This window comes from Bos taurus, chromosome 10 (genome assembly GCF_002263795.3).
Source record: "Bos taurus isolate L1 Dominette 01449 registration number 42190680 breed Hereford chromosome 10, ARS-UCD2.0, whole genome shotgun sequence".
NCBI lineage: Eukaryota > Metazoa > Chordata > Mammalia > Artiodactyla > Bovidae > Bos > Bos taurus.
In genome coordinates this window covers 92,052,604-92,076,669 of record NC_037337.1, presented here as the reverse complement: position 1 = coordinate 92,076,669, position 24,066 = coordinate 92,052,604, and the positions used below count along the sequence as shown (strand labels likewise).

General features: G+C 38.1%; 1 protein-coding gene across 11 annotated transcripts in view; it reads left to right on the top strand.

Annotated features, from left to right (window-relative positions):
- The window catches only part of CEP128 (centrosomal protein 128), a 480,417-nt gene that overhangs the window by 179,377 nt on the left and 276,974 nt on the right, over window positions 1-24,066 (top strand). For all 11 annotated transcript variants that reach the window (XM_059890961.1, XM_059890959.1, XM_059890957.1 and 8 more), the window contains 2 exons: window positions 19,042-19,218; window positions 23,376-23,435. In XM_059890961.1, coding sequence (XP_059746944.1) covers window positions 19,042-19,218; window positions 23,376-23,435 — 237 coding nt within the window. The remainder of the gene's footprint in view (window positions 1-19,041; window positions 19,219-23,375; window positions 23,436-24,066) is intronic.

Below are 24,066 nucleotides of genomic sequence, written 5' to 3'. Positions count from 1 at the left end.
TCACTTCATGGGAAATAGATGGGGAAACAGTGTCAGACTTTATTTTTTTGGGCTCCACAATCACTGTGGATGGTGACTGCAGCCATGAAATTAAAAGAGGCTTATGCCTTGGAAGAAAAGTTATGACCAACCTAGATTGCATATTCAAAAGCAGAGACATTACTTTGCCAACAAAGGTCCATCTAGTCAAGACCACTGGTTTTTCCAGTGGTCATGTATGGATGTGAGAGTTGGACTGTGCAGAAAGCTGAGTGCCGAAGAATTGATGCTTTTGAACTGTGGTGTTGGAGAAGACTCTTGAGAGTCCCTTGGACTGCAAGGAGATCCAACCAGTCCATTCTGAAGGAGATCAGTCCTGGGTGTTCTTTGGAAGGTATGATGCTAAAGCTGAAACTCCAGTACTTTGGCCACCTCATGTGAAAAGTTGACTCATTGGAAAAGACTTTGATTCTGGGGGGAATTGGGGGCAGGAGGGAAAGGGGATGACAGGATGAGATGGCTGGATGGCATCATTGACTCGATGGACGTGAGTTTGAGTCAACTCCAGGAGTTGGTGATGGACAGGGAGGCCTGGCGTGCTGCGACTTATGGGGTCGTAGAGAGTCGGACACGACTGAGCGACTGAACTGAACTGAGTGGTAAAGAAGCCGCCTGGCAATGCAGGGAACATTAGAGACACAGGTTCGATCTCTGGGTCGGGAAGATCCCCTGGAGGAGGGCATGGCTACCGCCTCCAGTGTTCCTGCCTGGAGAATGCCATGGACAGAGGAGCCTGGTGGGCTACAGTCCATGTTGTTGTTCAGTCACGCACTTGTATCTGACTGTTGTGACCCCATGGACTGCAGTACGCAAAGCTTCCCTGTCCTTCACCGTCTCCTGGAGTTGCTTAAACTCAGGCTTATTGAGTCGGTGATCACATCCAACTACCTCATCCTCTGTCGCCCCCTTCTCCTCATGCAGGGTCGCAAAGAGTCAGACACAACTGAAGCGACTTAGCATGCATGCACACTATGCATCAGGCATAGGGTAGAATACTGTGGACTTTCAGCAAGTCACTACTTTTGTGACAAAGTGTCAACTAAGAATAGAAGATAGAATATTTAAACTTGTGTTCTGTGTCTTTCAGTTCAGTTCAGTTGCTCAGTCGTGTCCGACTCTTTGCAACCCCATGGACTGCAGCATGCCAGGCCTCCCTGTCCATCACCAACTCCCAGAGTTTACTCAAATTCGTGTCCATTGAGTTGGTGATGCCATCCAACCATCCCTGTGTCTTTACCAGCTTCTTGAAAGGATTTGCCTTCCAGTGTGATACAAGTCAAATAGAGAAAGGACTCTTAGCATTTGGATAATAGGATAGGGCAGGATAGACTGGGCCAGATGAATCCTATTCTTGATAAGTGTTACTAACTAACATCTGTAATAAAGGAATTATCAAGGCGTAGGGTGTCATAAAACTCCACATAAACCTCTAGAAGAAACTTTCATGCTTTGCTCTTCTTTTCCTCTGTCATTTCTGTATATACATTTACCTTTCTAGTAATTGTTAAAATCAGGGAAATAAAACTTAAGTAAACTTCGTGTTTATGATTAAATGTGCTTAAGTTGCTAAATTTAGGCCTACAACCTTGACAGTTGTTGTAGTTTAGCTCTTACGTCACACTTTGTTTTCATTATGTCTAATGTTCACAAATATTTAATGTATCTGTTTTCAGGGTATAGTTGCTTTGGAGATAATGCTTAATTTTCCAAGTTTTTCATAATTAAAATGTAGCCAGAAAGTTGTATTAACATGTTATATATTTAGTTATTTGCATTTAGGAAATAGTAGAGAAGTTTTTGATACATTGAAAGTGTAAAGGTTACCTTATTCTGCTTAGAATAAATGTTTCTTTACTATTATATTTGTGATGTTCCAGATATATATGCAGTATCGTGCATTCATATAAATGGAACATTTGAGACTTCCCTTGTGGTCCAGTGGTTAAGACTTCGTTCTTCCCTGCAAGGGATCCCTGGTTGAGAAACTAAGATCCTGCATGCCCTATGGCACAGGCAAAATTAAATAAATAAGTAAATACATAGAACATTTACCTTAGAACAGAGTTTTTGTCAACTTTAAATTGTCACCTGCCCTTGCCATCTTCCTCTGTAAGGATTAAATCATGTGCTGCTCTGGCTGCTGACTTTCAATACCTCCCTAAGGCACTTCAAGGTAGAGATCAGGGAGGCGACACGCTGTGCTCTGGGAAAACTGGCAGAACAGGTCTCCAGAGAGTTAGATATTTTCAGGAGCTGATTTTATGAACCCAATCCTTATACCTGCTCATATCTAGAAAAGCCCTAAATCCTTTGATGGTGACATCAGCTCCTTGTGACTAGCAGAAAGGCTTTGCAAAGATCAGTGTTTGATTGCATGAACTCCGTGTTCACCACCAGAACCAGCTATGTATTGACTTTGCCCCCTACCTCTTTGGAGCAGTTGCCCAGAGCTCTCTGAGGTGCTGTTTCCCAGGCTGCAGCCCTCCATTTGCCCCAGATAAAGCTTAACTCTTATGTTGTACGTTTTTTTCAGTCGACAGTTTCTGGAGTTAGTGGTTGTATAGTAGATTCTCCCCAGCCTCCCTTAGTGGTTTCCCTGTCCACAATTTCAGTTACCTGCCACAGCAGATTACTGAAATTACCAATTTTGGACCAATTGCGGTGCAGAAAGATTAACTGGAAAATTCTAGAAATAATTCGGAAGTTTTAAATTGCACATTATTCTGAGTAACATGGTGAAATCTTCCTCTGTTCCACTTTTTTCCACCTGGGATGCCCTCTTATCTCAATCTGCTGCTAACATCCGACCAGCCACATCATCATGGCTTGATGGCCCAGAATCACCCAAAGCATGTGAGATCCTCCTTCTGAGATATTATCAGAAGGTCAGTAGTAGCTTAACGCTGTCTCATCATGTAGGCATTTTAATGTCTCATATCCTCACCAGAAGTGTGGTGAATATGGTACAGTAAGATATTTTGATAAAGAGACCACCTTCATATAACTTTTATTACAGTGGATCATTACAGTTGTCCTATTTCATTATTAGTTACTATTGGTAATCTCTTACTGTGCTGGTTTATAAGTTAAACTTTATTATAGGTATGTATGTGTAGAGCATCATCACTCTGCTCACAAAGCAGAGACATCACTTTTCTGACAAAGGTCTGTATAGTCACAGCTCTGGGTTTTCTAGTGGTCGTGTGTGGGATGTGAGAGCTGGACCATAAAGAAGGCTGAGTGCTGAAGAATCGATGCTTTTGAACTGTGGTGCCAGAGAAGTCTCTTTAGAGTCCCTTGATCTGCAAGGAGATCAAACCAGTCAATCTTAAAGGAAATCAACCCTGAATATTCATCGGAGGGACTGATGCTGAAGCTCCAATACTTTGGCCACATGATGGGAAGAGCTGACTCATTGGAAAAGACCGTGATCTTGAGGAAGACTGAAGGCAGGAGGAGAACGGGACAACAGAGGATGAGATGGTTGGATGGCATCACCAACTCAATGGACATGAGTTTGAGTAAGCTCCGGGAGATGGTGAAGGACAGGGAGACCTGGAGTGCTGCAGTCCATGGGGTCGCAAAGAGTCGGGCACAACTGAGCGACTGAACTGATGGATGTGTAGGAAAAACATGTAAAGGATTTGGTACTGTCTGCAGTTTCAGGTATCCCCTGGTGGGGTCTTGGAATGTATCCCTCAGATAATTGGGGATTCCTGTAGTCCTTTGCTATATATTGAGCATCTAGTATGTGGGAGGCATTGCTGGATGCTGGGGATAAGATGCAGGTCTGAAGTTGAAAGTTTATAGTGGGATCATTAAAAGCAATATCCCTTTCGATTGTTAAAACTATTGAATATATAGTCAAGTCCTGATAATAGGTGCTGATGCAAAGAAAAGATATCTAAAGTCTAAAATGGTAAATCATCTTAAGAATACAGAGACACACACTCATACACACATAGCCTATGGGCTTACTTTTGTTTAATATATTTTGTTTACATGATTGTTGTATCCTTTTGATTGACTTAGCTGTTTTTGTTCACCTAATTTTTTTTAGTATAATTAGTTGTGAATCAAAACTTCATTGGATCAAGTTATATCCAGATAGGGTCTTTCTCTTTCAGAGGTAGTGAGGTGTTGACAGCTATGGACAGAACGTTCAGTTTAAATCATTTTCTAGCCATGTGGCATTAGGCAAGTTGCTTAAAACTCAAAGTCTCAGTTATATCATCCTTAAAACCAGTATAATAATAAATTCTAATGGAGTTAAATGTGAAAATGTATTTAAAGTGCTTGGCAGAGTGTCTGATACCTGATCAGCTATCAATTAGCAGCTACCATTATTTTATTATTGTTAAGTTACCAAGTGGATGCTAGTTAATCAGCCAAGCAATAAACCAATCGGCAAGCATTGATTAACTACTTATGATATGTTAAGGATTAAGGGCCAGTGCCGGAGTTCAGCTCCAGCAGCCAGGGATTCAACCTGAAGGGGTGAGTGGTGTTGGCGAGAGAGAAACTGAGGCAGCCTCTCAGTTTTCTTGGACTGCCTGTTTATTTCAAGCTTATGGTTTTCTTTTATACTTTTACAAAAGCATTAGGTCAGAGGCTTGATATTTTTCGTTCCCATGGACCCAGATTTATTTTTCTCCAAAAATCATTGTTGCCCCTCAAAAGGAGTTCCTTCTTCAGCGATTCTCTTACCTACTTTTTCTCATGTGTCCTTGTGAGTACACTGTAACTCATGCTAATGTCTGGGCTGCATACCACATTCCTCAGTTTAATTCTTACCTTTCTAAGTCCTGTTTGCCCCTAGTATCCTAAGCTCACTATTTCTTAGAAAGGGCTTCTACCTAATAATATCTCTAAAGTCCCTAATTTCTATAAGCTATAGTAGAATATGCTAACATTACAGCAATCATTAAATCTTTAGCTTCTAACTATTTTAATTATTCCTAAACCCTAAATTCAGCAAACTCCTTTGCCATAAACTTTTCTCACAAATGGGCCTCAGATAGCAATCCCTCCCATGGCCTCAAGCTGCGACCTGTGTGCTCACCCTGGAACACTTTTTTGTAAAAGTCCTTGAACAAATGTCAGTGATTAACTTTATGAGTTATTCTTTGAGAACAGCTGCAGAAGGCTTTATGCCTTTTCATGCTCCTCTCAAAAACAATAAGCACCTTAATATTCTCTTCAGTCAACTCAGCCATGGAAAGGGAAAAACAAGTCAGAATCACAAAGCCTAACTCCTTCATTCCGGGTCTGTGCCTACGGAACAAAGGGAGGGGGTTTAGGGCCGTGCCTCTATTTTGTCAGTAATGCCTAACGCGGCTCCCGACAGGCCAGGGAACTGGGAATAAGACTTACTGCAGAACTATGTTGATTGGACATTTTGAGCCAGAACTGTGTCGAATCACTTGAGATGATGGTCCACAAAGGAGGAGCCAACTTGAGAAGAGTTGGCATTTCCTGTTCAACACACAGGAGGGTGGGTTTGTAATTATGTTTGCTATTTGAAGAGAGGAACCACATCATGGTTGTTTTCCTATCCCCAAGATTAGGTACAGAGCTTGACATATGGTAGGTAATTTATAAGTAATAGTTGTGGATGAAGAGATACGAATGTGTATGCATACATGCTCACATGTTTGCGTGCGTGCTCAGTCGCTCAGTCATGTCCTTCTCTTTTGCGCCCTGATGAACTGTAGCCTGCTAGGCTCCTCTGTTCATTCTTGGGTTTCCCAGACAAGAATACTGAGTGGGTTGCCATTTCCTTCTCCAGGGGATCTTCCTGACCCAGAAATTGAACCCGTGTCTCCTGTGGCTCCTGCATTGGCAGACGGATTCTTTACCACTCACACCACCTGGGAAGCCCTGCTTACCTGTTTATGTGTAGATAAAAGATGTGGTGACCTGTGGCTATAGGTGTTTGTTCATTCTCTCCTCCTCTCTCTCTCTCCCCTTCCCTCCCTCTCTTCCCCACTCCTCCTTTCCCTTTCCTTCAATAAGTGTCTGTGTGTTGGCCAGTCTGGGGAAATAAAAACAAGAAAACAGTACAAAAATATGTCCCCAGTGAAAAAAAGCCCATGACTTATATCCCAGAGATTCCTGCTCTCCAAACAGTGCAGTGAACTTGATAAATAGGGTCCAATTGAAGGATTTATAATCCTAATGAAGGGATTTCCAGTCAAAAGGGTCTCTATAGAACCATTTCTGATCAGCTTATAGATTTCGTAGGCTATCTGGGATGCTTAGCTAACTGATATGATACTTGGTTTTCTCCATTGTTATACTTTAACTTCATTTTCTATTATTAGTTTTTTCGGGAGATGTGAGTAGCTGCAATGAAACAATTAGGAGATGAATTGTGAGACAATCTAAGGCAATTGCAGTTCACAGGAACGTAAGCATTGAATAGATTAGGGTTTGCAGAAATGTGATTTTGTTCCTTCTCATGAAATCCGTTATTTAGATCGTTTGTGAAGTGACATGTAGCAACAAATTTAAAGCTATGGCTGTATTGGTTAAAAACACTTAAGAAATAATTTTCGTATATAAAATGTGGATCTTTAAAAAGATCATTATAATTCAGATTGCAAGTGTAATGATGATGCCATTTTTACATAAGCTGGAAACTGAGTTTGAGAGCATATTATTGTGACTTGCCCAACATTGCACAACTTGTGTTGGAAACAGGATATGAGCACAGATTTCTTGTATTTTCCCCTTTATTTACTGCCAGTAAAATGACTCACGTTTCTGTCTTTTCATTGATTTCTTTAGTGTTGAATTTAAATTTGTTGTTATTATAGTCAAAAGATTACCATATCCTTTCTTATTTGTTTTTAGTCTGTATAAATTTTGGATTAGAAGTCATCAGTAATTTTTTTAGAAAAATTAAAACCTGATATTTCCACATAAAAGATATCTGTGACTGGAAAAAATGAATCAGCATTGTTTAATTTTGTTTTGTTTCTAATTTGACCATCTGTTTAGGATTGTTCTTTTTCATGAGGTGAAAAAATGTATATGATTGTCAGATACCTGTTCTATAAAATAGTCACTCTGCTAAAATCACAGTTTTACATTTTTTACCAAGAACTCCTTAATAGTAGCAGGCAGAATTCTCTGTTTTTTTGTTTGTTTCTCCCCCACAAGTATGAGAAAGAAGTAGAAGTTAATGAGCTGTTGACTTGTAGCATTTATTTTAATGATTACACTTTAGGCCATTTTTAGGCAATCTATACTCTTTCTTTATCTTTTTTATATCGTGTGAATAGACTAAAGCTATAACTTCCACATATTAATTTGAGGGCAAACTTTAAACCAGACACTTTAAATAAACACTAACTAGGATACTATGAGTAATTTCCTGTCAGGTTTCTCCCAATTAAAAAAAAAAACAAAATAATAATAAAATGGTCAAATTGAAGGCAAAATTATAAATTTATCATTTGTTATTTGTAAAGTGTTTTTTTTTCTAATTTTATTTTATTTTTAAACTTTACATAATTGTATTAGTTTTGCCAAATATCAAAATGAATCCGCCACAGGTATACATGTGTTCCCCATCCCGAACCCTCCTCCCTCCTCCCTCCCCATACCATCCCTCTGGGTCGTCCCAGTGCACTAGCCCCAAGCATCCAGTATCGTGCATCGAACCTGGACTGGCAACTCGTTTCTTACATGATATTTTACATGTTTCAATGCCATTCTCCCAAATCTTCCCACCCTCTCCTTCTCCCACAGAGTCCATAAGACTGTTCTATACATCAGTGTCTCTTTTGCTGTCTCGTACACCGGGTTATTGTTACCATCTTTCTAAATTCCATATATATGCGTTAGTATACTGTATTGATGTTTTTCCTTCTGGCTTACTTCACTCTGTATAATAGGCTCCAGTTTCATCCACCTCATTAGAACTGATTCAAATGTATTCTTTTTAATGGCTGAGTAATACTCCATTGTGTATATGTACCACAGCTTTCTTATCCATTCATCTGCTGATGGACATCTAGGTTGCTTCCATGTCCTGGCTATTATAAACAGTGCTGCGATGAACATTGGGGTACACGTGTCTCTTTCCCTTCTGGTTTCCTCAGTGTGTATGCCCAACAGTGGGATTGCTGGATCATAAGGCAGTTCTATTTCCAGTTTTTTAAGGAATCTCCACACTGTTCTCCATAGTGGCTGTACTAGTTTGCATTCCCACCAACAGTGTAAGAGGGTTCCCTTTTCTCCACACCCTCTCCAGCATTTATTATTTGTAGACTTTTGGATCGTAGCCATTCTGACTGGTGTGAAATGTAAAGTGTTTTTAACTGAATCCCTGATAGCTGTTAAATCCAGAGTAGTCCTTACTTTTTCAGAGAATTGACGGAAACACCAGAGTGTTACCATGTGTGAATCACTCAGCCCGATGTTAGGAAACATGCTTAGAATGCGTCGATGGAGTGACCTTACGTCCAGCTGTGGTGGAGGGAGGGGCAAGACCCACAGATGCATGAAAGGACATTTGGTCTCTACTTCCCAGACTGAAGCAGCTTCCCTGGTGGCTCAGATGGTAAAGAATCTGCCCACAATGTGGGAGACCTTCGTCCCTTGGTGAAGGGAATGGCAACCCACTCCAGTATCCTTGCCTGGAGAATTCCATGGACCAAGCAGCTTGGCGGGCTACAGTTCATAGGGTCACAGGGTCGGACATGACTGGGTGACTAACACTTTCACACTTCCCCAGGCTGAAATGAAAATATGGAGAAGCCTCTTCCTACTTCTTTCCCATTGGCAGTGAACTCACTACCAACCATTTACAATCTAACCGATTGGTTTTAAGTGAATTTAAGGAGTGACATCCAAGTTTGTGTCTTTATGACCTCTGATTTGAATTTGAATTTGAGGCATTTCAAGTCATTTTGAAGGGCTTCCCTGGTCTCTCAAATTGTGAAGAAGCTGTCTGCCAATGCAGCAGGTATAAGAGATGTAGTTTCGATCCCTGGGTCTGGAAGATCCCCTGGAAGAGGAAATAGCAACCCTTTCCAGTATTCTTGCCTGGAAAATCTCCTAGACAGAGGAGCCTGGCAGGCTACAGTCCATTGGGTCACAGAGAGTCGAACACGACTGAGTGACTAACACTTTCACTTTTTGAGGCATTTAATCTTTTAACTTGCTGTCAGTTCAGTCACTCAGTTGTATCCGACTCGTTGTGACCCCATGGACTGTAGTACACCAGGCTTCCCTGTCCATCACCAACTCCTGGAGCTTACTCAAACTCATGTGCATTGAGTCAGTGATGCCATCCAACCATCTCATCCTCTGTTGTCCCCTTCTCCTCCCGCCTTCTATCTTTCCCAGCATCAGGGTCTTTTCAAATGAGTCAGTTCTTTGCATCAGCTGGCCAAAATATTGGAGCTTCAACTTCTGCATTAGTCTTTCCAGTGAACATTCAGGACTGATTTCTTTTAGGATTGACTGGTTGGATCTCCTTGCAGTTCAAGGGATTCTCAAGAGTCCTCTCCAACACCACAGTTCAAAGGCATCAATTCTTCAGCGCTCAACTTTCTTTATAGTCCAACTCTCACATCCATACATGACTACGGGAAAAGCATAGCTTTGACTATATGGATCTTTAACTTGCTGAGTGGTTGATAACTACAGGAGCTTGAGAAGAAAGAAGTCCTTGGAGCACTTTTCTCTAAAATCCTGTATTGCTAGTTTGGTTTCATTTCCTTGTGAAACTGTGAGTGATATCCAGAGTGTAGGAGTTAGACTGAATGATAGTATTAGTTGCTTGCGGGGTGTCAATTAGCCAAGAGGAATAGGCCGCCTAAAGGTTTCTACTGCCTGTGTGTCCGTGCTCTGCCAGATGCTCAGCAGACCTAGCTTGCCTCGTAGACCCTGAAAGGTTCATACAGTGAACGTCCAGCTTTGTTTACATGGCATTTATTTTATCACCATTGAAAGTGCTTGTTGACTCAGTCCATTTTTTTCGTTTAATATTGAACAAGCAATATTCTTTAAATTTATGATAAGCCAATATGTAGAAGGTTTTTATTGTATACATGAGTTATATTATTTGGATATTTATTTTTCCAGTTTTTTCCCCTATAGCCTTTCATAGGAATAAATGTATACTTTAGTATCCTGTAAGGAAAAGAAAAAGAGCAGAGAAACAAATTCTGTTGGTTTTCTAAAGACACTGTAAGTTTACAAACATTTTTCTGGAGATGAATGGTGCATTTTCTTCTTTTGAAAATTAAACAATGTTCCTTCCAGATGCATAATTTAAAAAACTCTAGTTGTTTGTTTCCTGTCCATGTTTTGTTTCAGAAATAGAAATGCATCAAAAGTGGCTGATTTTAAATAACTAAATGTTATTTGTTTCCAGGCATTGACTTAAGAGAAATATATCATAATTACAAAATGGTCCTAAAGTTTAATGAATGTGTAAAATACCCTTTAGAGGCATTTTTGTTTTCAACTGTGAATATTAATTTCTAGGAATGTATCCTAACATCTTCTTGATTGTGCTACCAATGACTTTTGTATTGTTCAATATTCTCCTAGAAAAAAATTACTAAAAACCCTGAGGCAAGAAGTGAAGAGGAACTAAAAAGCCTCTTGATGAAAGTGAAAGACGAGAGTGAAAAAGTTGGCTTAAAGCTCAGCATTCAGAAAACGAAGATCTTGGCATCTGGTTCCATCAATTCATGGCAAATAGATGGGGAAGCAGTGTCAGATTTTATTTTTGGGGGCTCCAAAATCACTGCAGATGGTGATTGTAGCCATGAAATTAAAAGACGCTTACTCTTTGGAAGGAAGGTTATGACCAACCTAGATAGCATATTGAAAAGCAGAGACATTACTTTGCCAACAAAAGTCCGTCTAGTCAAGGCTATGGTTTTTCAAGTGGTCATGTATGGATGTGAGAGTTGGACTGTGAAGAAAGCTGAGCGCCAAAGAATTGATGCTTTTGAACTGTGGTGTTGGAGAAGACTCTTGAGAGTCCCTTGGATTGCAAGGAGATCCAACCAGTCCATTCTGAAAGAGATCAGTCCTAGGTGTTCATTGGAAGGAATGATGCTAAAGCTGAAAGTCCAGTACTTTGGCTACCTCATGCAAAGAGTTGACTCATTGGAAAAGACTGATGCTGGGAGGGGTTGGGAGCAGGAGGAGAAGGGGTTGACAGAGGATGAGATGGCTGGATGGCATCACAGACTCAATGAACATGAGTTTGAGTAAACTCTGGGAGTTGGTGCTGGATAGGGAGGCCTGGCATGCTGCGATTCATGGGATTGCAGAGTCAGACACGACTGAGTGACTGAGCTGAACTGAACTGAAGAATAATTTCCTTAAATGGGGTTCAGAAATTAAGTTTGAATTTCCATTTTTGGACTTCTGTTTTATGCATAACTTTCCCAAGCCTGCCTAAGACCAGGTTATAGACTGGAAAGTCTTTCTCACTCAAGTTTTAACGTGCATCAAATCATCTATCAAGTTTTCTAATTATGCCATTACTTTTTTCAGTTATCCCAGGTGGCGCTAGAGGCAAAGAACCTGCTTGCCATTGCAGGAGACTTAAAAGACATGGGTTCGATCACTGGGTCAGGAAGATCCCCTGGAGGAGGAAATGGCATCCCACTCCAGTATTCTTGCCAGAAGAATCTCATAGACAGAGGAGCCTGGTGGGCTACAGTCCACGAGGTCACAGAGTTGGAGAGTACTGTAGCTCTTACTCTTACATACTATTAGTCATAATTTCTTCCCTCCTTTGAAAGAAAGATTGTAAAGCATTTTCTTACAGAGAGGAAGGAAGTGTCTATCTAACTAAAAAAATAGCATTTTGATTTTAATCTTCTAGAAGGAATGACAGTGTTATTTTGCTTTCTAAATACATATAAAGAACTATCTTACTCTCTCACAGATAGACCTCATACTTAATGTACTGATGAGTACTTAACTCATCACAAGATCTTACTGGGTCTATCCTCAAGATTTATTCTGATTCACTTCTTACCACTGGCGGGCTGTTTACTTTTGTGACATCAGCTTACCTTGATTGTTATAATAACCTGCTAGTGATAAGGTGCTTGCCATCAGTGATTTTTACTAATTAATGTATTCCAAAAACAAACTTACTGAAACACGAGAAGTTATTTAAGTTTAGAGATTCTAGTTTTTTCTTAATTTTTTTTTTCACTGTATAGTTGGAAACTACTATGCTTGGCATACAGAAAATGCAGTTAAAAAGAAAAAGAAACACTAGTGGAATGATTGGAATATAAAAGGATATTTATGTTTCAGAAAGATTTATCGATTGACTGCTATGTGAGACATTCTTTTCTCTTTTTTTTAAAAATTTACTTTTCATTGAGGTAACATTAGTTTATAACATTATATAGATTTCATGTGTACAACATTCTACTTCTGTATACATTGCAGCATGGAAGTGAAAAGTGTTAGTCGCTCAATTGCATCTCAGTCTTTGTGACCCCAAGGACTGTAGCCCGCCAGGCCCTTCTGTCCATGGGATTCTCCAGTCAAGAATCCTGGAGTGGGTTGCCGTTCCCTTCTCCAAGGGGTTGTCCCAACCCAGGGATTGAACCTGCATCTCTGTGTCTCCCGCATTGGCAGGTGGGTTCTTTCCCACTAATGCCATCTGGGAAGCCATATGGACATGTAAGTTGTTTCTATATCATGGCCGTTGTAAATAATGCTACGGGCAACTTTAGGGAAACATATATTTTCTCTGGCTAAATACCCAGAAGTGGGCTAGCTGGATCATATGGTAGTTCTATTCTTATTTTGGGGGGAACCTTCATACTGTTTTCCATAGTGGTTATATCCATTTGCATTTCCATCGTCAGTGTATGAGTGGTGCTGGGATTCTGAAATGAAGAGGAATCATCTTTGCCCTAGAGGAACTCAGTTTGATGAGGAGACGCACATAGAAGGCACACAGAGTTAGTAGGTGCTGCAGCAGAAGCTTATGTAAAGTCCGAGAGGAACATATGGACAGAGTGCTTAGTATTCCTACGAACCTGGGTCACCTTCTGTCATTCTAATATTAGGTGCCTGTTATTGGACTTTAATAGCAAGTAAAAAACTTAGTTTATGACTTGACCTCATCCCCTGTCACTGAGTATTATTGGGCTCACATAGGTTGAGTTCATGCACTTTTTCAAACTGATCTGAACTATTGTTGCTTTATTCTGTTTTTATTTTTGTAATACCTATCCAGGTGTTTAATATATAGCCATAATTTAAGAAATACACACTCATGTAAGATCTAACAAATATTTGAAAAAAGTAGTTACATGTGATCGCAATCAATGTGTTATTTATTTGTTGGCTGTTTTGCAATACAGCTTGAAATGCAGGTTAGTAATTTTCTAGATTAAACTTTTTGCAAATTTCCTATAGAATCCATAATAGATCCTTTCTTTTAGTCACTCGCAGTTTCTGCCCTGGTTGGCATTTCATATCGTATCCTAGCTTTCTTGCAGCTGAGTCAACGCTGTTGGCAGAAGTAATGGGAGCCTTCTTTAGAGAGTCAGATAAATGGCTTCCAGACAGACCCAATTTTTGTTCAGGATAGTTTCATAATTTGCCTTGTAATGCCAGTGTCCCGGATTTAAACCTTAGGCATAATAGTTATCTTGAGTTACAGAAATACTCTTTCTCAAAACTTTTTAGGTAATGTGTGCAGGTCTATAGTTTCAACACACCATGCTTCTAGTAATCTTTAATTACATTGTATTAGTTTTAATTTTGGCCTTAAACTTTGATTTCTAAATTCTACCACTTACCCTCTCTCTCCACCACCCCCAATCATGTATTATAGATGGCCCTGGGGCTGAAATATTGCATGTTTATTCAGGTTACTTTTTAGTAAAGGAAAAACATTAGCTTTGTAAATTAATGATTTATTTAATGATGTGCCTGTGTTTTATTTGCTATAATGTTTCTCTTAAACTATATGAAGAACTGTTTTCATTTTATGTAATAACGGTATTAGAAATACAGTGACTTTTCTGGAACACTTAAAGTCATTGAAGGAATCTCATATGCTTTTACCAAGGAGATAAAATTTTGGATATGCTCTGGTTTTTATTGAAGTCATTCTCTTTTCATTAAGATCATGTCTCTTTGTAATCTTTATAGCCTTTGGGAATGTGAATGTTCTAATTAGAGGAGCATTTCTTATCCTTTGAATTATAGGTTCAATGATTAAGCCAGTCAACACTGTGTGTGTGGGGGGTGTGTGTATGTGCATGATGACATTGTGAGTATTATGATTTTTGTTTCCTGTCGACGCAAATGTCAACAATGTAAGCCTTTCCTGTCTTTAAGTGGAAGCATCAGGAAACTTTTGCTGTCTTCACCATGGAACCATACCTTTAATGTGGTATTAGTTATACTTTTTAACTAAACTCTAGAGGAGATTATGTATATACAAGGTACATCTCCAGCATAGAGGAGAGTGATAGCCTGTGAAAATTTAGGGTATTGTGCCTGCTTGGTGGTTTTCCCTCTTGTTGTGGTCTACCTCCCTTTTTTTGTGCCATTGTTTCATATGTTTTCATTTGTAGTGATAAGGCTCATTCAGAAATGTTTTTGAGTTATTCCTTCTACTTTATGACTACGTTAGTCCCCATATAACCTCCTGATAACTTTTTTGAGATTTTCACATTGGCTTTCTAAACTCCAGTTTTAAGAACTCAACCTTTTGTAGCGTGTGAATAGAGAGTACTAGTAAGGAAGTCAGGGGACTTAGTTTATGGTTTATTGGCTCTTTGACATTCGTCAGGTTTCTTTGACCTTTGCTTTCCTTATGCATAAAATTAAAGGTGGGTTTATTTCCTTTGTGGCTCAGCTGATAAAGAATCCACCTGCAATGCGGAAGACCTGGCTTCGATCCCTGGGTTGGGAAGATCCCCTGGAGAAGGGAATGGCTACCCATGCCAGTATTCTGGCCTAGAGAATTCCATGGACTCTGTAGTCCATGGGGTCACAAAGAGTTTGACATGACTTTCACTTTCACTTTTGTTTTCTAAGGTGGTTCTTCCTTAGATTCAGTCACGGTCTACTGATAGCCCTCTTCTTGGGTTGTATAGACTGTTACAGTCAGCTTCATCTAGCCCCCCTCCCCTACCCCCTGCAAAGACTCTCCTTATATTCCTAAGACCCACACATTTGTGTCCTTTCACAGTGAAACACTGAACTTGGACTATCTGTGTCTTCCATATCTTTAAATAGTCTCAGAAATACCTTGTTTTACTTCTGGTTCTCTAGAAATATGGTAGCTTTTGGTTCATGTTGTTGTAGAATTACTTCTCCCTCTAATTTCACTAGAAGTCCACAGAATAGCTATCAAAGTGCCTACATATTGCCATCTGCCTTTATTAACCCATGTGGCCCCAATGAGATGGTTGATTGAGTTAATGTCAACCAGTTTAACTTCTTCCCTTAGAATTAGCTGTATTTGCCCCAGTGGTGGGTTTCTGAGGTGGCACTAATGGTAAAGAATCCATGTGCTGATGCAGGAGACATAAGAGACATGGGGTTTGATCCCTGGGTCAGTAAGATCCCCTGGAGGATGGCATGGCAACCCACTCCAGTAATCTTGCCTGGAGAATCCCATGGACAGGAGCCAGCAGGCTACGTTCCATAAGGTCGTACAGAGTCAGACACGACGTAGCACACACATGTACCACGTTGGTAGAGTTATTTCCGAAACATGAAACAGGGAAAAACGGCTAATTCTTTGGGTGCCACAGTTAGCGTTCAAATTGATATTCTCAAGGCAGAAGAACTGGGATAAAACAGAAGTGCTGAAATTTGTTGGCTCTCTGAGAATAGGTGGCTATTTATCTCATTTGCTCTGTCCCTGGCATTCAGAAGAGTGTATTGCCATAACAGGCGTTCCATAAAGATTTATAGAACTAGTGAAAAAATTAAATTACAGTTGCTTACGTACAGAGTGGAAGAGCTTATTTATTATAACTCTTAGATTTAGGGTCTTGAAGGACATGCAGAAAGGATGGAGAACCAGTATGGTGCAGCGTCTGAAACCTAATTAAAGAAAAGAACACAGACCTTTACCTGGACAGTAGAAGATTTAATAGGGGTGGAGGATTCACTTATTTGCTTTAGTTTTTGAGTATAGCACGTAGACTCAAGTGGAAAGGTTTTGCATTCATGTCAACTACTCTTTTCCTTGAAACCTGAGTTGGTCATGTAGGTAGGGGTTGCATGACCATCTGTCATAAATGTCACAGAAGGGGATCCTGAAAGAGCAGGTAGTTGAACCCACTTATTACAGGTTCGTGTGAGTTTGTAGCTCTGTGAGTTTTACTTCAAAGGGAGATTAGACATGGCATGCTGTCTTGCAGAGGATGGTGAAGTGGGTAATGAAATTTTCAGCCTTTGCTAAAGTTGTTTGAACTTGTAGATTCTTTTTGACAGCATCAGCATTTCTTAAGACTATAAAAATCTGGAAATAGTTTTGTCTTCTTTTTAATGAGTCAAGTAACAGCACAGAAAAGTGACAGGGGAGAAAGGAAAGATGTCGATGAGGGAGAAGAGAAAAGAAAAATCAGTTAGAACGTTATTGTGAATCATGTGGATCTAAAGTATGAACGGTTGTTCCCTAAGTATGTCAGCCACCCTTGATAGAGTATTTTCTTTATTAACATCGCACCACAGGCCTGCGGCGAGAACAGTGCAGCCTGTTTGACTGGAGGGCTTTGTTTGTATAGAGGAAACCTAGCACGCCTCAGTGGCCTTTGAGTATATAGATCTGCATGGTAATTGATGAAATGGCCTTTACAGTGTTGAGTTTGTCTTCAAAAATGTTTAAATCACTTATTTAGCAAAGTGGAGGAGTTTAAATATGGCTGTAAATATGTTTTGTGATCTCCTAAAATTATCAGTTTCTTAAGGGAGACAGATGCATGATGAAATAATTTTATTGTAGCTTAATACATTAAAAAAACTATGGTATACATAATGTACTATGGGAACCTTCTACATTGGGAGATCAGAAATGAAAGGAGACTGGGGTTTGAAGGAGAAACTTTGAAAGATAAGAAGCATAGGTGGGTAGGTGCATAACAATACAGAGGCAAGTATCCTCAACTAGGGACTTGGGAGTAAGGTTTATTTCTAGTAAAAAACTATGAAATAATCCATTATTGTCAGAGCCAGGCCATGGTGTTAATTTTTGTGAAAGTTTTGTAGATGAAGTTAGATTTAGCAGACTATCATCTGAAAAGATACCATATGCATCAGGAGGGAGAGTGTGGACAAAGGAGAAAGGGAGATGTGCTGAAACAGTCTCCATCCAAACTCTGCCCAAGAGAATGGAACACTCTTGTTACTATGATTTGAAAGCCCTGACATGTAGTTGGACATGCCAGGCTGCCATTAGCGTGATGCCATTTAAATGTTGTTTCATGAAACAGACTCCTCTGGTCAGATTTCCAGTTCATTAAGCAACATTCTGATTATAATTTGCCTTCCCAGCTAGATTGGTCTGCAGGGAGAAAACATGCTGGTTTACACTGATGTGAGCATTCTGATCCATATGGCTGTTACGGTTCTCACTGTAAACGAATGTAGTAAACTGAGTGATATTCTAGTCTGTCCGCTAGTCTCTTATGAGCTTAATGTGCTCTACTGCTGAAAGATGACTTGCATCAGAGGACCAGAAAGCAGTGAAACTCCAGTTCCTAAGTTTACAAAGTTGAGCTCCTGGCCAGGAAGATGTACTCATGAAGGTAAACGCCTTCTCAGGACTGCTAGCTCCATTTTGAAATAACACAATTTCAGAGTGAGTTGTTCAGATGAGATGTGGCTAGAGGAGACGCATGTAGGTGTTCTTGAGAAGCTCCAAATATGAGAGAGTGGAAAGGAGGGAGATGAGGTGGGAGAGAAGAGCAGAAGACAGGTTGTGAAATGATTGTTCTTTTGTAGGGAGGGTGTTTAATTCATTTTTTTTTAAAGTAAATTGAATTGCTAGGAAATTCATGTGTGATTATTCTGCTCAAATACCATTCTGTCTTTCATGATGAATTTTCATTGAAAAAGCCTTTTGTTATTTTAAATTCAAGTTGATTGGTTGACCATATAATCTTCCTGCTTATGTTGTGTTCACTAGGGTAGGTGAAGGTCATTAGGCTAGTATGTGATGACTGAAGGCATAACTAGCCAGCCATCATGACTTTTTGGTCTATTGTTTATCCTTACAATTCTAGTAATTCTGTTCTTTTCCTCTAAACCTTGTGCAATACCACTTGAATGTCTCTAACGAATTTCTAATGAAATTGTGTAACCCTGATGATGGAGAGTTGTTTTGACTAGGGGGCGTCCCCAAGACTTGTAATCTCTTATAGGGTTCTTGAGAATCTCCTTTTCATGAAGTATATTTACTTACTTGAAAAGTAGCTCTTTCTTAGCTCTATCAAATTTTCATGACTCAAAGCATTTATGTAGCCTTTATGTATGACTGAGTTTGGAAACTTAGACCTTTTGAAATGGTGTTTTGATGAGATAAAGGTAGTAGTAACACTTTTTTTCCCCCTTGAAATGAAGAAACCCACTTACTTGACATTTTGCCTTTTCTAGTGTTTTACTAATATTTATTGAAAACTCAAATTGGTTTGTGGCGTTGGCTCTCACCCTGATCCATTAATGGCCGTGTGTGATTAAAATGGTGAAGGGTTTTTAAAACTTCTTTTTTCTTTTGGTAGCAGAATTACTGTAGTGCTTTTTGTCATGTATCTGCTCGCTATTTCACTCATTATTGTACTTCTGAATTCTCTGTTACTTGACATCAGTTAATGAGGAAGAATAATAAGTTATTTTGGTAAAGTCAAGGGACAAAGTCAGATCTGTTTTTTAATATTCTTCTTTGGGTTCATTGTACAGGTATGACATGTGTTTCTTGTCTTCACTTAATAATTAACCTCTGATTTTATTTCTTACCAATGCCTCTAGGAAAAACATATAACCAATGAAGAAGAACACCGTAGGAGGATGGAAGAGGCCAGATTGCAGCTCAAGGATCAACTTCTTTGTCTGGAGACCGAACAGGAATCTATCCTTGGAGTGATAGGAAAGGAAATTGATGCAGCTTGTAAAACGTTTTCCAGGGACTCAATGGACAAATTGAAAGTAATTACGAGTTGCTATGTGGCTTTCAGTTAGTTTCCTAATATATAATTATAATATGATTTAATGCATAGTTACCTAGTCATCACATTTTTATTCTAGAGAGTTATATGGAACAAAATAACATCTTACACTTTTTAGAATGAGCTATTTTATCTATTGCACAGTCATGGTGAAAGAAAGTATGCTGTTACTCCACTGAATTGCTTGTATCTCAGTCTGTAAAAGAAAATGTCTTACAAGAGAAAGCTTTCAAGTCAAGAAGCCTGGATTTTGAATTTTTTATTATCATAGGCCATTTTTATTGTTGTTAGTATATTACTGGCTCACATCTATTGAGTGCTAGCTATATTACACATATTGTTGTAATTACAGTATATACATTCTCTCTCTATTCTGAAACCACCCTGTCCTTTAGATACTCACATTAAATCCGTTTTAGGCAAGAGAAAGCAAGACTTGGAGGGGATAAGTAACTTGCCCCTGGCCATGTATCTGGTCTAAAGCTAGAATTAGGACTTCAAATATTGGGTGTCTAACTCTGGAGCTTAAACAAGTATCTACCATGCTATTTGCCTTCCCTGTTTAAACAAATTGCATTCTATTTAGTTTTCCTGTCTTTAAAATGGATTATTGCCACTAAATTTGTAGTCCTAGTGAAATAATAAATAAAAACAGAAGTAATCATGGATATTCTTAATTCCTTGAAGTAAGTACCTCTTTACACTCTAGGTCCTAGTACTGCTAAGTTATATACAAAGAGCATTGCAGTGCTTTGGTGTGGGATAACCACAGTACATTATAATTTAGCCCATGATTTCCCCCTGTAGTTATTTCATTTGATGATATAACAGCATTCAAATTATCATATTATGCATTAAGGTATTTTTTTTAACCTTTTCAAATATTTTGTCATTCATCTTTTTTCTCAAATAAAATATTCTTCCTTAAACTACTTTCCCCTCTTTTTTCCTGTTCTTTCTACCCATCTTTTTTTTTTTTTTTCTTAAATAATGTTTTCAAGAACATAAAATGATATTCTACACTTGTGCTTTAGGATTCAGCTTTAAAGGAAATATTTCAACTGGCAGAATTTGGTGAAGTTGATGGAATTTCTACAGTATATATTTTTGTATACATTTTTTTTTTTTAAGTTCAGATGTCAATTTGAGAGGACTGTGAGCCAAATACGAGAAGTAATTGGCTTTAGGGGAAAACTCTTTCTGTCCTGTTATAACTCTCATTTATTCTGTTCCTTGTTTAATATTGCTTTATTTTTATTTAGAACTTGTTTACATATATTTAAACCCTTGAAATCATAATTTTATCTAGAAGATTCACAGATTAACTATCGAATATTTATTCTGTGTTTAAGAATTTATGTCAGAATGGCTTGTTTTCAGTCAAGTAGAGATATAAAAATAGAAACATATGGATTGCATTATATATAAACTGTTATTTATAGACTAAAACGGGTCAATTACAAGCTAAAGCATGGTGTGTATGTTGCACATTGCTTCAATATTTTATTTATAAGATTCAAATTATCTTTCCAACATACTATTGTGAAAAGTACCCTATTCTTTAATAGGCTTTCACGAATGTGGTGATAATGGGTCTTTACACCTCTTTACCTGGAGAAAGACTAATTCAAGTCCAAGTGATGGGTGGAAAGTTAATCTATGAGAATGGAAATTCTTTTAAAAGTTTTTTTAAGAATGCATTTTTTTTATTGTGGATCTTTTTCCATTAATAACTTTTGTTGTTTCATTCCTATAAAATAAAAAAAAAGGAATACTCAAGAACATAACATTTGTTCTTACCTCACAGAAACCACCAAAGTGTTTATTAAAATTGATTTTTTGCTTTATAGTTCAGAGATGTAGGTGAGATTGGTGGTCTTTGTAAAATATTTTTAGAAATGAAGTAATTTCAATCATTCCTGGTCATTTGTTGATTTTTAAAATATTGCTGATGAAAGTGACTATTATGGAATGGACTGAATAAGAGATATGCAACAAAAGAGTCTGTGAAAAGTCTTTGGGAATGTTGGTATTATTTCTAATTATAGTTTCTTTTTTCAGCCACCATATTTATTACGTATTCCACATTAGTAAGTGCATGCAGTGTTTGAAAATCTGTTGTTAGACACTTACGGAACAATTAGAAAAGTGTCTGAATTAAAGGTACAATGTTTTCACAGACCAGTCTTTGGTAATTCTAGAGATTTTCCCCTAACACTTGGTCAGAGTATTCATTTCTTTGTAGAGCATGCAGAGGATATAGCCTTTGGATCAAGACAGATGTAGATTCAAATTGCAACTCTCCAAATTGCTAATGTATGACCTTGGATGAGTTATGTAATCTCTATTCTCTCTAAGAATTCATGTCCTATTTATAAGTTAGGTTATTATGAAGATAAAAAAGATATGGAAGGTGTACATCATAGTGTGAGGTACGTACTAAGTGTATCGTATCTTGCACTTAGTAGTGCAAGAAAGCAGGATCAACTAATGATTTCTCTCATTATTATGCAGAGAGTTTTTTGTAATGTACTCATATTGCCAAGTATATGGCTTCTGTTTCTTTAATCTTTTTATGACAAATAACTGTTATCTTAATAGACTTTGTGCTCTTGTCATAATGGACTTTGAAGTGTATTTATTGATAATTACATCTTGGTACACAGTTAGTAGTGAAGTGATAATGGTGTTCTGTATGCCTGATATTGTGCTAACACCCATTTTATTTAATTTATACCCTGGCCTCATGAGGTAGTTTACTCACTTTATAGATGATAACCTGCAGCTTAGAGAAAAATTAAGCCACATCATTTTATAAGTGATTAAGTGACTATTTTCTTAAACACAAAACTATATATAAATTTATAAAGCACGTTGCAAAATATAATCATTGTTTTATCTCAAATTATTTTGGTCTTTAATCTTGAGTACTGTATATTAGGTCACTGAAGACTTGAGATGATGACATAGGTCAATGAAAAAGAGTAATAAAGAACAACATAATCAATGATAAATGGATGGTTACAAATATTCAACACAGTAGAGAGGTCGAAAAGGAAAGAAAGCACTGTGAACTAGAGAGATTAAGAAAAATCTCATTGAAAAAGCAGGAAAGGCATGAGAATCGAGTGAGATCTAGGTAATGAGAAAATGGACGATAGAAAGGTTATGTAAGACTACAGCACTCTTGTGCGTGGCATGTGGTCAGCACTCGCTGTGCATTTATCATATGTCTAAATGAATTACCTAGTGCTGTTCCTTAGGGGAGTGATGTGCACACACATCAAGAAGTGTAGAAGTATTTGAAGATAGGAACAGACACTGCATGCAGAGGGATAGGATATTTTTAAGCAGAACATTTCTAGGAAAAACTGACGCAAAACTTCCATGGGTAGCACAAAGTTCAAAGAAGGGGGGAATTGAGAAAATCTTTTGTGTTTAAAATTTTGAAGTCACCGACAAACTTTGAGTACACGTTTATCAGTAATAAGGCAGAACCAGCTGTTAATTTTATAAATGAGTTGGTGTGAAGGAACTCAGGGCATCTAGTGTAGACAACCTATTTATTGTAGAATTGTGTTACCATCATGAATTACAAAGTGATGTTGGTGTGAAGTTATATCGATTAGGTTCTGTCAGTTTTATAAAACCATTAATGAGACAAAATAGCCCTCATAGTATAAAATTGAAGAAGGAAAAATGAGACAAAGAATTAAGTTTTATGTAATTACATCCAACTCATTGTGAAATACATTATCTGGAACAAGACTGAGGAAAAGACACAAAAATGAAGTAAACTGATGTAAGTGAGGCTGCTTGCCATGCGGAACTCCATGGATCAGCCTCAGAGATTCAGCAGTAGTAGCACTTGAGAGTTGATTCATATGTGTATATGTGAGCTAAATATTTAGTGTCAATACATACATTCATACAGGGATATATATATACATGCTTAAATAAATAGGCATTAAATAAATAATGGTTTGGAACTGGTTTTATACTTGCTGTGAACTTTATTTTTAAAGCCTTAGGTTTAGAGACTAAACTTTTGGATATAATGGTGTACAATCTTCATTTATGTAAATTCATTTCAGGGGGGTACCTACTTCTAATAGATGACTTTTCTTTTTTTTTTAGGTTTTTTCATCTAGTCCTGATATTAATTATGACCCACATCGCTGGTTAGCAGAGAGCAAGGTAATTAATCTTGGAATCCTAAAGCTTTCATCATGTTTATGACCTTCAAGGCATCCTATTTGTCCTAGTCATGTATTTTGACATGTAACTGAACATAGGAAAGCCTTAATACTTCATTACTGGGAAAGATATCATGGTAATGCATTCATGAAACTGCCATGTTCTTTTAGTTTAATATTTAAAAATTAGCTTAAATATACAGGCATGGAATGAGAGAATAAATGAGAAAGTAAAACTGTTGAAACATTGAAATTTGATTGTCAGACAAATTCCACTACCTTTTCCTTGGGAGAGAAAGCTGAGGTGCATAAAAGTCAGGGAAGCTGTAACCAGTCCTCATTTACGTGTATATATACTTAAATTCTGGTTCTGGAGTGTTAGCTCAAAGCTGCCAAATATCTCTGTGGCTCAAGCAAACCCTTCACCTCTCTGGATGTGTTGTTTTCTCATTTACAAAATGGGAGGAGTAAACTGTGTTCTGAAGATAACTTGGTTGTTTCACGATTCTTTGACATCATGATTTAAATGTAATGGAAGGTAACAAAAAATAGTGTTGAACAATTTGTTAATTTTAACAAAAAGATTCTCCTAAACTGTGGGATAGTTTTCAGCTGTCTTCATATATCAGGTC